The sequence below is a fragment of the Protopterus annectens genome, chromosome 8.part0 (genome assembly GCF_019279795.1).
Source record: "Protopterus annectens isolate FY-2018-M chromosome 8.part0, PAN1.0, whole genome shotgun sequence".
Taxonomy (NCBI): domain Eukaryota; kingdom Metazoa; phylum Chordata; order Ceratodontiformes; family Protopteridae; genus Protopterus; species Protopterus annectens.
This window is the reverse complement of record NC_056741.1, coordinates 1,805,642,068-1,805,658,643: the sequence shown is the minus strand read 5'-3', so window position 1 is coordinate 1,805,658,643 and position 16,576 is coordinate 1,805,642,068. Positions and strand designations below refer to the sequence as shown.

Below are 16,576 nucleotides of genomic sequence, written 5' to 3'. Positions count from 1 at the left end.
ACATCCAATTTAAATAGTTTCTTGGTTTATATAAATCAGATATGTCAATTTTTTCAAATTTACAGCAAATTTTTCAGATGTGGAGATTAGTTATTTAGATGTAATGATTTCCAAGGATAAAGAAAAGGACAAATTTCAATCTAGAATTTATAGGAAATTGACTTTTTCCAATAGTTATTTAGATTTTGAAAGTTGTCATCCTTTTTATACCAAAAATAATATTTATAAAGGACAGTTGGTAAGAGCAGGGAGAATGTGCTCCAACAGAGAAACATTTTTGGAAGAAGTTTCAATTATTACAGAAATGTTTAGGGTTAGAGGTTACCCTAGTAGTTTATTGAACGAGGTGGTGAAACAAGTGGTGGAAGGATGGGGTACTAGACATAAGCCCCTTTTAGCTAGTGGAGAGATTATTCACAGACTACTCCACTTTATTCTAAAGACGGATATACAACAAGTATGGTTATTCCTTATGGTTCAGGTGAACATCTACTTAAGGAAATTGTTAAGAAAAACTGGGGTTATATTTAGAGGTAACACTGAAGTCTTTGATACTTGGGTCACTTACCCAAATTTGTCTATAAAACGGGGAAACATTTAAAATTCCTTACTGAACATATCACCACACCTAGGAATGTATTTATTAAAGGGACGACCAGGTGTGGTTGTTGTAGGCAATGTCCTTATGTTTTGAATCAAGATGTGATTTATATAGGGGGTAACACTAAAGCTATACATTTACAGAAGGGTAATTGTGAGACTAAAGGGGTGGTCTATAGTTCCATTTGCCAAACTTGTTCACATTTTTATATAGGCAAAACTGAGAGAAAACTTTGTACCAGAATATACGAACATTTATATGCCATAGGCAAGGGTAACATTAATAATGCTCTTTATAAACATTCTTTGGTTTGTCAAGGGGATACCAAATTCAGTTTTGGAATTCTAGAAGTGATAAGACATAACCCAAGAGGTGGTTGGTGGGAGCTAGATGTGGATTTGAGAGAATTTTATTGGATTCTCAAATTGAATGCTTTGACAGGACCAGGACTAAATGATTATTTGTCTTTGATGCCAGTTCTAAAGAAAAAAACCCTAGCATGTTTAAATGCATTTTAAATGTGTTGTAAATGTTTTTAAATGTATTTCTTAAATGTATTTTAATGTTATTGTATGCACTTGAATGATTTATTTAGAATGTATTCCAGTACTGTATTTTGTGTAAAATTTTATAGTAGAAATTTACAATGTCAAGGTGTTTTAACTTAATTAATTTAATTAATTAATTAACTATATGTGTATAAAGTGGGTTGACTGGTGAGGTTAATTTAGTTCTGATGAAGTCTCCATATTAAAAGGGGAAGAAAGCGTTTAACTTTATTAAACTTGTTACATGTTCATCCGGTTTTCATTTTTTTGTGCTGAGCTTAAGGTGTGACTACTACTTGCTTGTTTGGACATCTTTTAAACAGTTCAACAGATGTTAGAAAACTGGATATAGTGGTACATGAATTGAAGACAAAAGTAGCCTTGATCATTGAAATTTCCACACCCAGTGACTACAGTGTGTTGTGTACAGAGAGAGACACAAAGTCATAAAATATCAGGATCTGCAGGCAGAAATGAGAGCAATGTGGAAGAAAGATACCCAAACAGTTCAAATAGTAGTAAGAGCAATGGGTCTTATAATAAAGAATCTACAATCATATTTAGATATGTTACCAATCCATGTAATCCCATACAAAATTGCAGAAGGAGTCATTACTGGGCAAATTGCCGTGCTGCAAAGAGCACTTTTGGCTGACATCAAAGATTGAAACAATACTAATTTCATGAATTTTAATCGTACTTTGACTTAGGAATGGGGTCCATTCCCATCATGGTAAGAGTTGGAGAAATTAAAATAATGGATATGCAGGCTATGATCTCCTCTGTTTTATATCGAAGATCTTTTCAAAAGTGGCATCTTCTGGAGCCGATGGGAGGAGCCCTCATGATTACCCAGATGGTGTTGCATGTGAGAGATGTCATAAAGAAATCTTTGTGCCTTTTCTTACACATTCTTCTCAAGGAACATGGGTGGGGGAAAGAGTCTTACTGATGGAAGTTGATGAATGCATGTGCACATGTTACTTGAGACTATCAGCTCTGCTGCCACCTTGGAAAGCTTGATGAATAAACTGAGGAGTTGAATGTTGAGTGCCTTGGGGATGGAATCAGCTGGAGCTCAAGCTAACTAACTTTCTTTCGGGAACCCACCGACCACTGCTTTTAAAAACCTGCCTACCAGCAGCTTACTATGTCTGTTTATTTTTCTTTTTGTAAAAGGTTGTAGAAGTTATCACTAATTCTTTTCACAAACATGGAGAAGGAAGGCTGAAAAATATGAAAAATACCCTACATTATCTTGACTCTTTCTTCACAATTCTTAAGGACTTTTGCAGTAGATGGTCCAAACACTACCTTTCTGTTTAAGGGAGAATTCAAATGTGTCAATGTGTCTGGTTTAACATCCTCAAGAAATTTTGAGTATGTAATCAAACAAACATTTGCATAACACTTCCAGTGGCAGCAGCCCTGGAAGTGGCATCAGATGAATCATTTACATTACAAAGAGTGGGTAGCCGCTTGAGATGCAGAAGCAACAAAATTACACAGTGCTGATTTTTCCTCACAAGAGGGAAAAGATACCATAATGTTCTTCACGTACTTAGAAAAGAAAAACTTTAACATATGAACTCAACAACTGAGAATTCTAAAAATAAGTGCTACAGAAGAATACACATTTTCCCCCAAATCAATCAAATACTTATTCCAGTTATAAAGGGAAGGACCAGTATTACCCAGATGACTATCAGCAGCTGGATTTACCAGAAAAATCACTGATGGGTCTGATATGGAGTTAAAATTCAAAAACTCATATACATAGTTTTTGGGATACTTTTCTCCCTTGCTTCATACTATCACGTTATCTCCAGTGTCCCACATCCATTGCCAGGTCTGCCAGTACTCCAATTCACTCCCGAGACTATCTTGTAATTTAAATGTTGCAGATGTACCTCTTAAGGACATCTTGGGGAGTTCTGAAATGTTTTTTTTTTTGCTCTCCGTGAAATAACTGATTCATTCAACAACTAGTCTCAGAAAGAAATCTTTCAAATGCACTGAAAGAATCCATGGCATCCTCATATGGATCAGAAACTGGAGAAGAAAAAAAACAGAAGACTGCAGAGCTCCACTGAGAAAATAAAATAAAGGGGGGTAAAAAAGTGAAATGCCAAGTAAAAAAGGGTTGCAAAAACTCAGGAAAACCCCTGAAAGATGAACGCCAATAAAAAGCAAGAGGGGAAAGGAGAAAAGCAACAAAAAACACCAATAGCTGAAACAGACAAAGGAGGGCACAAGCCACTCGTGATAAAACATTCATTACAAAACAATCTTACAAAACAAAAAAGAATGATAGGCAAACTGATAGATGACTTGTATATGCATGCAAGTGTGTTACAGGAAATGATGCAGAATAATAAAGAATTAAAGGCAAATGCAGAAGCAGCTGAGGCTCTGCTAACCTGCTTGGAGGCAAAGGCAATAAATGCAAAAGACAGAGTGAGGAGCAAAACATAATCTTCTGAATAACACAAAATTGAAGGGATAGTTTATGTAGCTGCAATTAGAGGACTATTAAGTAAATGGACTGTTATCCCTAAGGATCAGGTATTGATTAAAAGGACGCATAGGATGACATGGCAGCCTGCCATGTAAGGGGCTAGGAAGGCATGACCAGTAATCTTAAGGTTTCAGTCTTTCAAACTAGAGACAGGATATTGCTAGAACTGTGAAAGCCTAACAAGAAGATACAAATAAGAGTATAAAAATAGAATACAAACATTTTTGATCAAGACTTTTCTACAGAATACAAAGAAAAAGAAGAGCTTTCATCCCATTAATAAATATAAGCAGAGACAAGAGGAGTGAAATGGAGACTTTTGTATCCAGCATCCTTGTGGATTTTCTTCATGGAACTGTAAAGTCCTTCAATGATCCACTGCAAGTGATGTATTTCTTAAAGTCAGCTAACCACATGAAGACATCAAGGGATACAGAAGGCCAGAAAAACATGAAGCAAATGGAGAAGGAACAGGTCAAACAGTACAGCAGAGAAGGGACTGCAGGATACATTCTACTATTCAGGTAGCAGAAGAGCTGAAGCAATCAAAGCAGCAAATGAGAATGCTACAGGATTTAAGTGAGTAGAAGAAAGAGTAAGGTAGGATATGCTGGTAAAATTGAAAAGCAGATCAAGAGTTGGAAATTGTGCAGAACATAAACAACAGTGGGTCGTTCACAATCCACAGGTAGGCACCCCAAAAAATCATAGAAGCAAAGACTAATTGATACTATAAATGTGATTAAACAGTAATAACTTCAAAGTAAGTATACTGAAAATGTAGTTAAACAGTTTAGGTAACCATTTAAAATGTTGGAATCTGCTACAGTGAGTCCCAAAACACAGAGACTGATTGGCCAAAAGAAACAGACTATACTAATCCAAGATGGCCATTTCCTGGAACATTTCCTTTTGCTTTTCTCTGAGGTATGACAATCTCGGAGTTAGTATATATAGATTTGGGAGGTGCAAGTACGCTTGCCACCCAGCAAAAAAGAAGCTAAAAGGAGAAGAGTGTTGTTAGAGATTCAGTCTTCACCCTCATTTCCAGATTTTTTTTCAGTATCTTGGCACCACAGCCAGATCCAACACTAGGAGACATAGGAAGTCACCTAGGGCCCCGTGGCTGAGGGGGGCCCTCTGGCCAGGAGGCTTCGACGGTTAACATTTTAATTAATTAATACTACACATATATATATATATATATATATATACATATATATATATATATATATATATATATATATATACACACACACACACACACACACACACACACACACTTTTTAAGGAGGACCATGCATGTGTTGCACATATGCACTCACACCAACATAATGTAAACACTTGAGTGCTGAATTTAAACTAGACGTTCCGTTGAGAGAGTAAGTGCGTGCATGTGTGCGTTTTAAACTAGCTGTTTCATTATTTTCTGTATGAAAGAGAGAAAGTGTGAGTATATGTGTGACTATCTAATTTAAACTAGCTGTTCCAATCGCTTCATTATGAAAGAGATAGTGTGTGTGTGTGTGTGTGTGTGTGTGTGTGTGTGTGTGTGTGCAACATGTCTCTCAACTGTACAGATTTAGCTTCATAGTTTTGGTCTGTTTCTTCTAAAATTTGTGCTTTTTTCTGGCAAACCATGGAAGATTGAAGTCAGTAAATAATGACATATATATATATATATATATATATATATATATATATATATATATACATATATGAGTTTCAGACTTCATTTCCTTCAGAAAATACACATTAACACACATCCTGATATTCTAGCAACTTTCTAAATTAAGAAGGGCAATATTTAAAATCTAGCCCTATTTTTAAGCAACTGTATCCCCATTATTTTAGGCTTTGTCCAGATTTCTTGCACTAACAGGTTGAGAGACCTCTCTGCTTTCCTGATTTTCATAGAATGTCCATATTTTTAACTTGTATTTTTAGTCTATTCCTCATAAAATTTGTTTTTTTCTGGCAAACCAGTGATGATTGAAATAAGTAAATAATGTCATACATTTGAGTTTCAGACTTTGTTTCCTTCGGAAAATGCATGCTAAGACTAATATTGTTATTCTAACAACTTTCTAAGTCTATAAAAGCAATATTTAAAATCTGTCCCTATTTTTGGGCCTTTCTCTCCCTATTATTTTAGGCTTTGTCCAAATTTATTAGACTAAGAGGTTAAGAGGTACAGATGTATGCTAGGGAGCGTCCAGGGGGGTAAATTAGTCAATTAACTTGATCAGGCTTGACCCTGTAACTTGGTTAAACCAACTACCAGACTGCTGAAGAAATTGTGAGCTTCAGTGCAGACAAGAGCCTGAATCTTCTACACCACTACCAGACTGCTGAAGGAATTGTGAGCTTCAGTGGAGACAACAGACTGAATCCTCTACACAAACTACCAGACTACTAACGGTTGTGGGTTTGAGTTTCAGTACATTTTCAGGGAATTATGAGTTTCAGTGCATTTTAATGGGATTATGAATATCAGTGCATTTTCATGGAAGTGTGAGTTTCAAGGGAAGAGAAATTTACTATTTGCTCATGCTAAGTCTGTTTCCAACATGCAACTAACTTTTTTATCAAATGACAGTTACTGTTTGTGCTGTAGAGCTTGAAAGCAGTGTTAGGAGCATAATTACCTTAGTTGTAGAAGGCTGTGGATTCTACTCTCACCCCATGTAGATGAAGTGCTGATATTTCAGTGCCCTTTGATTGCTGACTATTTGGTGCATTATTTTTTGGGGGGGTAGGGGTTCTGCACTCCTGAGTGTATTCTCCTTTGTCTGAGATGCCTAGTAACTATGAACCTGCTGTCAGTTTATCAGTCATTCCCTACCAGCTTACCAAATTTGTTTAAATGTAACACTGGCAATTTATTTTTCAAGGGCAGCAGACGCTGAATTTGTAGATAAAACACTGAAATGTAAAGTTGTTTGCCAGTAGCAAGCTATTCATTAGTTGTAGATCTCTTTAATGTGGAATTATTCGGACGACTTTTACTTCTGCAGAGATTGTGCTTATTGACTGATACTAGTGAACTGTAATGACAGAAGCTTTAGTGGCCTTTTATGGTTGAAATGTTCTGAAATGGATAGTTTTGTCATTACTGGTTCATACATTTTGTTTCATTGGAAGAATGCTCAAAACTACAAATTAAAACACATTCTAAAAAGTGGTGCTGTATTATACAAGAAATATGATTTAATAGAATCAGGAAGGTGAAACAAAAAACACATACATGTATGCATGACCTACCAATGTGTGCACGGAGCCTATGGTTTGAAAAACAGCCCAAAGGTAAACTTAATCCTCCACTGGCCAGATGCATTTTCTTTGAATGTGGGTTTCAATGCCATTTCAATGAATGTGAGTTTCAAAGGTAGAGAAGTTTACTGCTCATGCTAAGTCTGTTTTCACTGTGAGACTGAATTGTTTAGCACATTGCTATCAGTGTTTGTGCTATTTTTTTTTTCAATATCTGTAATCATTGTAGAATAAAATAAGATAATAGTATGCACACTGAAAGGTTTGAACAGTGTTTATGGTAAATGGGAAAAATATCCAAGTAATGGAACACTGGAATGGCTGGGGAGGGGGTTGCTGCAGGAGGGGCTGCTCTGGGGGCCTGATCTATTACCCTATTTGAACATGATTCTGCTCTGGTTGGCACTTGATATTTCGACTGCCAACATTTCAATACAGAACCAAAGTTTACCATCTGTATTAACTATTGTTTTTTCCTCTTTATCAATACTTAAATACAGTAAACCAATAAGAGATAAGAAACAACATGTAGGGGGGGAAGTAGAAGGAAAGTGGAAGGAGAATATGATGAGAGAGTTGTTAAGACTAGGTGAAGAAGATACAATTGTTACTGTACAAGAAGACCAGATAAAAAATTAGAAAAGCAACAAGTAGTATACAAATAGCACTAACATTTTCTCTGAAGAAAGCTAGAGTGAAGACAGAGGAGGAATATAAAAAGAAGAAAATAAACTGAGGGTCGCAAAATGCATAAAAAGATGAGTAAATACAGAAAAGGGGAAGAAATAATAGGCACAGAGAAAGAGTAGGGGAGTGAACTGGTAAGTGAACCACTCATTGCCAGACCATACAATAACAGGCATACAAATAAGAAAAGAGGAGGAAGAAATACTAGGAAAGCAGTGGTGGCTGTCAGGATACTTACTGGAAAAGCAATATATACAGGAAATGGCTGGCACAATTAATAGGCAAAGAAATAAGTTAGGAAATTGAAGGGATAGAGGATGTATGGGATGGAATAATAACAGAAAAAAGGGTCAGAGTGCCAGTACAGCTGAAACAGATAACAGTGCTGCTTATAACAGCTGGTAGAAAAATAAGAAAATGGAAGAAAGAGGAAAGCCTAATAGGAAAAGAGGTAGGAAAACTAATGAATACATTAGCAGTGGAGGAGAGGAAAGCAACTGGGGGTGGGGAGATGAGTAGGGAATAAACACAGAAGAAAATGGAACAAAAGGCTAATAAAGAAGGGGGATAAGAGTGGGAAAAAGATAATTAAAACAGGCAAAATGTAAGGAAAAAAGGAGGACCACGGTTGAAGGGGGTAGGCTTGGAAATATATAATTACTAACAATGGGGAGAGGGAAGTTTCCAAAACAGGCAGAGGTTAAATGAACTCCAGGAAAACACTTATAAGAGTGGAGTGGAAAGCTCAGGGGGCAAGGACAAAACTAAGTTTGAAGGACAAAAAATCAGATAAGGTGGTAGGAAATCAGAAATCTAACTAATATTAGAGATAATAACCAATCGAACCAAAACCCAAAAACGATAAAAGGATGCTCCAGAGCACCAGTAGGATGACCAGCAAACCACTTTATTGCATAAACACAGCAGCCAAGTGCTTTCATCTAGTTAAAAGACTTCTTCAGAACTACCATAATAATCAAAAACTAACACTTACATACAAACATTCAAAAAGTCATGTGATTTCACTGACCAATGAAAAATAGTGAATAATAATGAATTATGAAAACAATTAAATACCTCACTATCTAAATTTTCTGTTACAATAAATATTAAACATGAATGTAAGGAAAATGTTAAAAAATGTAAAACAAATAAAATCAATATTAATGTAAAATAAGATATGAAATGTAAAATATGAAAAATATTTTTTGAATGAATTTGAATTATTAATTTTGATACTTTAAAACTTCACCCATCTAAGCTCTTCAGCTTCAAAAGTGATGTAATACAACAAGCATCATTAAGACCAGGAGGATCCATCACATTGAGCCTAAGAATGCACATTAATTCTCTCTTATATAAATGTTCATCAAATATAAAGCCTCTAGAGTCTTTAATAATATGATCTAATACAACAAAATTAAATTTGTGGTCTGGGCATGCATGATATGTCTATAAAGGGCATTACATGTTTTAGCTTTCATAACATCATTAGCATGTTCATACAGTCTGTCTCTTAACTTACGAGCATATACGACCATCATAATTAAAATATTTATCCACCACAAATCTCTTGTTATTGATATTAAAATTATTACATTCTAAAATCTGTCAACATTGGTTACAGTTTTGCAAATAAAGTGGTTTGCCGATCATCCTACTGGTGCTCTGGGGCATCCTTTTATTGTTTTTAATATTAGAGATACACAGGAACTAATGAAAGTAGCTTCTGAGCGGAAATTGAGAACCTTGTGTGGATTAGAAAATTAAGTAGACAGCCACCAGAGCAAACAGGTTACACCATTCATTAGGACTGCACACAAAAGTCAAGCCACATGATAAATGTGTGTGTGTTTGGTGGGGGGGCACAAAGTGGTCCTACAAATGAGAAATGAGATTTGCTTATTATCACACCACAAGTGAGTCTGGTTTGAATCTGAATTGATATATAAATCTTTGAAGGTTACTTGTTATACTGTATGGGCAATGTTTAATAAAAAGACAGTTTAAAAGAAGTTTTAAATGCTTGTTCTGGATTAGTGTGGAGTAATATGCAAAGTGTAGTGATTCTTTGCTAAGGCATTGTATACACACTGACTGCTCAACAAATAAGTTTTATCAGCATGTATGAAATATAAATCCTTGATATCTGTAAGAGCATGTCAGTGTTGATTTAAAAGTGCTCCAACTATGTGGCTTGCACATTTTGCAACACATAAATGTGCACATTTTGCAACACATAAATGTTGTTGGTATAATAAACATTGCTCATGATTACAAAAGAAGTGGTACTTGTGACTCTAACCACATGGGCTCTTGTCAAACAGCCAGTTATCTGTCCCCTAATTTACAAGTGTATTAATAATACCTACATTGAAGAGTGTCAAAAGGCTTTGGTCAAGTCCAGGTTTGTTGTATGCACTGAATAAATGGGTATCACCGTTTTGGTTATTTTACTAAATAAATTAATGAGGTTAAAGATGTGGGGCTTTTCTTTGACAAATTCAAACTGATGAGGATCCAGTGCTACAAGATTTTCCATGTCCAGATTAATGAGGTATGAGATAATATGCTCCATAGGTTTACATATGAAGCTACAGAGACTAATGGATCTATAGTTACCAGAATCTGTGATTGGGCTGCTCTTGTGTTATGGTATCAGCAATGGCTGTTTTCCATGCTTCATGAATGTAACAAGTGGAGAGGCTTAGATTTAAACAGGTAAAATAGGGGCTAAGATAGGTCATATCTAACACTGATAATCAGGCAATATGGCAGCTGGAGGAAAATAAGAAAAATTGAAGAAAGAGGAAGAGTATCTAAGCCCATTGATTAGTTTTTGTGAGAGAATGAGAATCTATTCCATAGTAATTAAAGTGGGTGGGGCAGGGTTGGTAGAATCTGTGGAACAGCTGTAACTGTGGGTGGAGTAAAATTTATTCCAGAGGTTCAAAGATCATGTACAGTGAACATAAGGCATACAGATAGTGGTATCTCCTTAAGCCAGTTAAATAAATTAGACATTCACTTGAGTACAGTGACCAGTGACCATTTCCACAACTGTATGTCCCCAAATGGAAAGTTTACCTTTATTTGACGCACTCCACAGTCCAGAATAAAACTCATTAATCCTTTTTTCTACTCTTCTAACAAAGCAGTAGGTTGCTAAAAACAAACAACCATGACTGGTGGTAGAATCCACCATTCAGCATTAGATTATTTATATACATCACAATTATACTCTTATAATACCAATATAAAGCAAAAGGGCAATCATAGATCTGATCAGGTCTCATTTAAATTGCAGCCGCTCTCATGTAATCTTATCAAACTGATAAAGTGCTGCATAAAATAAAGAGAGAGAGAGAGACCACATTTCAAAATACAGCAAATTCCTTCTAAGTAACCTACTTACCATCTGTGCCAGAAATGGAGCAGGAATTGGAGACTGATTAGATAAGTGTAGTGTCCGTGAAATGTCTGTTAAAACAGGAATCTTGCCAAAATCCAGTTCTGTTGGGGTCACATGGACAACTGGTCCCTCTCCAATGCACAGCAGATGAACACCCTGCATCAATAACCAATTATTCATCAAATTAATGTTTGCAGCTTGCAGATTTCAAGTTCTCTTTATACTCATGCAATTCCACAAAGTAAAATGTTTCAACTTTTTTCTGTTTCTCAGGATGCTTTTCCAGCTTTTCATTCACTCTACTCGGCTCCTTTATAACAAGGCCTAGGCAATAAGCACATGACTAAACAAGTATGCCAGTGCACAGAATGACAGATGTGCATTATTTTATTGCATAGTCAACATACACATACACATTAAAGAACACCAGAAATAGAATCATGAGTAAACCTGTATTGAGGACTTACAAGATGGCTGCACACTGAGCAATAGCTTGTGTCTAGCTCTCCCAGTGTGAAAACATTAACTCAGCAAAGAAGGCCAGTAGACTTGTGTTTATGGGTACATTTCAGTAACTGGCTAGTAAATGCACTGCCTAGATGCCAGGAATGAAGAAATACAGAAGACCTGGAAAAAATCAGCTAGAAAAAGTGAGGAAGTAACACTGACTAGGGAAAGTTCTACAAGCTGCTCAGCAAAAAGCAATGCAACCTTCAGACATGACTTCCAATAACCTACAGGAAGATCTAAGGCACCTGCATACAGTCCTTGTTAAAATAAACAAAACACTGATGGAGTATATATCAAGCAAAAGGCTGGAAAAAAACAGAAGAAGCGTTAAACAGATATGATAATAAAGCTGAAAAAAACAGAGGTTGAAATGAAGAAAAGGCTGGCTGAATAGGAGACTGCTCAGGAAGAGAGGTTTCAAAAAAATAATACAATTATAGGACAGAGCATGTAGGGAAAACCTAAGATTTTCAGCTATACCAGAGAATCTGGAAGGAACAGACTGCATTAATTTTATGAAAGCACAAACAGACTGGTATTCCACAGCAGGAGATGTTAGTTGAAAGGGCACATTGTGTGTATGCTCCAAACTTAGCTTTAAGAAAGCAGCCCAGACCTTTAATAGTAAAGTTGCAATCTTACCAGCAAAAGGAGATGATTCTGACAAAACTATGGCAGAAAGACAAAATACTAAAAGTGGGAAGCAGCAGAGTGTTTGTGGAGAATTATTATTCATTGCACACCAGGCAAAAGAGAAGTAAATTCATTCCACTATTCAGAGAATGTTGAGATGCAGGTGTGAGATTCAAACTGCTGTATCCAGCTGTCTTTAAGGTATTCTTCCCCGGAGAGAAAATTTTTTTTTGTTGAAGCACATGCTAAGGAGGAAATACAAAAGTTTGTCCAACAAAAACTGAGCTGTGAAACAGAAAGGGATCCTGCTTCTTGATCCTATGGTAACAGAGACCACAGAAAGACTGTGCCTGTGAAACCTTTTCTAGTATTTCAAAGGAAAATGTTGGAGAGAAGGAAGGAAGCACAAGAGTTGCCTAGAAGAACTGACAGTATGTTAGAAATGAAGCAGAGACAGGATATGGATGATGGAGAAGAACTAATAAAACCAGTAACAATGTGAAATTACAATGCAATAATTGTATTTGTGAAACATCACAGAACAAGAAATTCTGGAAATATTGGACTTTTTCAAAATGTGTTGGATCTGTGGAGGACTCTAAAGTATATACCTTACTTCATGTCATTAATGTTCAGAAATGTGCTTTGGGGAGGGGAAGACAGGGGAGAAAGATAACTGTAAGTAAAGAAAGCACTTTCTTTTCTTAATATCACTGTATTTGTGGTGCATGGTTTTCTTTGTATGCTATGTTTAAGTGCAATAGGGATTGTAAATAGGTGGTGGTTTTCTTTTTCTCCCCTGTTCTCTTTCTTCCTGTACAGTTTTGAGAAATATAGGCAATGAAATGATAAAACAGGAGCCAGGTTAAAAAGGCATGACAAATTTAAAATGAATGTGCCTTTTTTTCTTCATTCTTGCACAGGGAAATGACTGACTTAAGGATTTTAGATTTGTTAGTTTTAAGAGAGAATAAGTAAATGAAAAAGAATATTGAATATTATGAGGGTTTTTTTTTCTAGCAAAAGCACCTATACCATGTAGCAGTTGTGCAGCTGGTTTGCATGTCTCCATGGAGACAATCTGATACAAGGAAACTGGAGACAGTCTGGTGAAAGGGGACTGGCAGAGGGGAAAAAAAAGAACAGAGAAACTGGCTAGGACATAATGTTCTCTGAAAACAATCAGACCTGAAGTAAAGTTTTCTCCATTTTTTAATGCAATGGGGATACTAATATAAACAGGTGATTTTGTTTTTTTATTTTTCTCACTTCTTCTCTCTTTTTCTTTATTCAGTTTTAAGAAATGAAGGCACTGCTCTGAAAAGAAAAGAGGAAGAGACGGGGGGAGAGAGGAATGGTCTGGTTAAGAGAGTATGACAAAAGAAAAATCAGTGTTCTTTTTTCCAATGCTTGCATAGGGAAATGGCTGAGTTAAGATCCTAGGTGTTATCCAGTAAAGGTTTATTACAAAGCATGTAAATGAAAAAGAATATTGAATATTATAATGCTTTTTTCTAGTAAACAAGGTACCCTTAGCAAATTTTGTGTCTGGTTTGCATGTCATTAGAAGACAATTTAATAAAGAGAAATGGCTTGTAGAAAGTGTTTTCTGAAAGTGTTCAAGTGTTTTCTCAGCTGGAAGAGCTATAAAGACAGACAAAATCAAATAGCACTTACTAATAGAACAGGCTGTACCATGCATCTTAGCATGACTAGCCTTTCTTTTTGGTTAACTCTAGCCTGTCTGTGTGGCTATCAACTTGGAACTTTTGTTCTTATTAGGAAACAAAAGCTTCAATATTTGAAGATGCACATAGTTTTGTGTGTTATTACGTTAATAGGTTTTGGGGGGGGGTTGTAGGGGGTTGTTTGTTCTGTTTGAGGGATTTTAAAAAAATAAAATGTTATGCACGATGTGGCATAGACGCAAATAGATATGACAAGAAACAAATGTCTAAAAGACCAACCTGCCAAACAGTATATGCATGTAACATAAAAGCTGGAACTAGAGACTTAACAAAAAAGCAGTTATACATAAAAGGTGGTAATAATAATAACTATAGAAGAAAATGATGCTTTCTGTAATGTCTTTCAATATGACTGGACTTACAGATAAATACAAAAAAGAAAGAGTAGTGAACTATACATGAAAATGTAGAGTACAACTAGCTATGCTACAGGAGATGCACCTGGAAAGAACTGAACATGTGAATTTGATAAAGAAAGCTTTTCAGGATGATTATTCAGCAGAATATCTATGGCAAACGAAAAGAGGAGTACTTATATTAATTGCAAGTGGAGTTCCAACAGTGACAGAAGAGGAAAAAAAAAAGATAATAATGGAAGATACATAGTACAAAGGGGCTACTGGCTAGGGGGGAGGAGGATTATACTGGCATGCATTTACATTCCACCTAAAACTGCTGGAGCTTAAGAAAATTCTGGGAGAAATAATAAGCTTTCAGCAAGGAATACTACTTGTAGGTGGAGACTGAAATTTGGTTTGCAACAGTGAAGATGTCTCTGGGGGGCCTAAAAGGGAAAATATAAAAAAGGGGGTAGATTTTTGAAGAAATTTATGAAAATGTTTGGCATGGAAGATGTGAATTCAGTACTAGGAGTCTGGAGTGAATTTACATATTCTCCGAGATACAAAAACTGGGCTAGGCTAGATAGAATTTATATCTCACAGAAACATGTGCATTTAATTGAAGGTCTTGAAACGCACTCCATAACTTTTTCAGATCATGCACCAATAATAACTAAAATAAAAATGCAAGGTAATGAAATAAAAATAAGACACTGGCGCTTTCCCACTTATCGGTTGAAAAGAGAGGAATTTAAGGAGCGGGTTTTGGACTTAATTCAGGTGCTACTAGAGAAGATAAGATTTTCTTCAAAAATATTGCTAGGGAGTGGGATAAAATTAAAGTGAAGTTTAAAACTAGGGTGGAAATAAAGGAAATATGTTTAAGAAGTAACGAGAATTATTAAGAGGGACTGACAAATATTAAAGTATTGCAAAATAGGGGGAATCTCTCAGAACATGAAAAAGAGTAACTACAGAATGCTAAACAGAAAATAAGGGATTATCTCGATAATATGCATGAGTTTAGAAAGATTCCTGCTAAGCAACTGTTTTTTGATAATAATTCTACAGCACAAAAACATTTAGCACAATGACTCAGGCAACTGAAAGTAGAAAGAGCTGTCATGAAGCTTAAAGAGCCTATAACAAGGAAAATAATAAGATATCCTGTAGCAATATTAGAAACATGTCAGAAATTTTATGAACATTTGTATAAAGCAGAGAAATATTGAAATCAAGAAAAAGTACAAATGGAAATGTTTATGGATGAATTAAATGTGCCAAAGTTAGAGGTAGATGAGGCTCAATTACTAACACTTAGGATAGAAAGAGAGGAGATGTATAACCAAGCTACAGGAATGCCCCCAGGAACAGATGGTATTCCTGTGGAAGTTTGGAAGTTAGGAGGGGAAAAAACTGATGGTGATCTGGTAGGTTTTGTGTAACACTATTTTAAGAGGAGGAGAAGTACCAGCATCTTGGAAGAAGGCGGTGGTAATGGTAATGCCTAAAGAGGGTAAAGATCCATCGGATCCAGCTTCATAAAGGCCCAGTTCAATACTAAGCCATGATTATAAAGTGTTTATGTCTAGAATGGCTAAAAGAATGGCAAACAGTAACACCGAAATTGATAGATATGGATCATTGTGGTTTTGTGGAGGGGAGGCCAACATTTGACAATATTAACAGAACACTGATGATCCAGAGGGAAGCAGGATGTAAGAAAATAGCACTTTTATTGGTGGGTTGTGATGCAGAGAAAGAATCTGACAGTGTAGACAGAGTGTTCATGAGCAGTGCAATGGAAGCATTTGCTTTCCCTGACACAAGTATAATGTTGATTAAGAATAGATATGAGGGATCAGAGATGGAAATTAAATCAGGTGGGGTCCTCTCTGATAGCTTCTGCTTGAGTAGAGGAACCAGGCAGACTTGTCCGTTTTCCCCGCTGTTATTTGCTTTACATTTAGAACCACTGGCAAAAAAATAAGGGACTCAGAAATTCAAGGATATAATTAGTATGGCAGTCAGGAAAAGCTGGATCTATTTGTAAATGATAATATTTTATATATGTCAAAACCAGAAAGGGACATTACAGTGCTGTAGAATATTTAAGACAATTTCAAATCATCTTGGGATACAAAATGAATGAAGCTAAAACATAGGTAATAGTGGTAAATTATGTACCCATACATGAATTGGTCCAACAATATCCCTATTTATGGGGACACGATTTAATGAAGTGTTTAAGAGTATGGATTAGAAATTACTCTGTTGTAGCAGTTAAGGATATTTAGGAAGAGAC

At 35.9% G+C, this 16,576-nt stretch overlaps 1 protein-coding gene across 1 annotated transcript in view; it reads right to left on the bottom strand.

Annotated features, from left to right (window-relative positions):
- Nucleotides 1-16,576, bottom strand: part of HYDIN (HYDIN axonemal central pair apparatus protein) — a 6,673,197-nt gene that overhangs the window by 4,935,443 nt on the left and 1,721,178 nt on the right. The window contains exon 17 of the mRNA XM_044079523.1: nucleotides 11,043-11,195. Within this exon, the coding sequence (XP_043935458.1) occupies nucleotides 11,043-11,195 (153 nt within the window). The remainder of the gene's footprint in view (nucleotides 1-11,042; nucleotides 11,196-16,576) is intronic.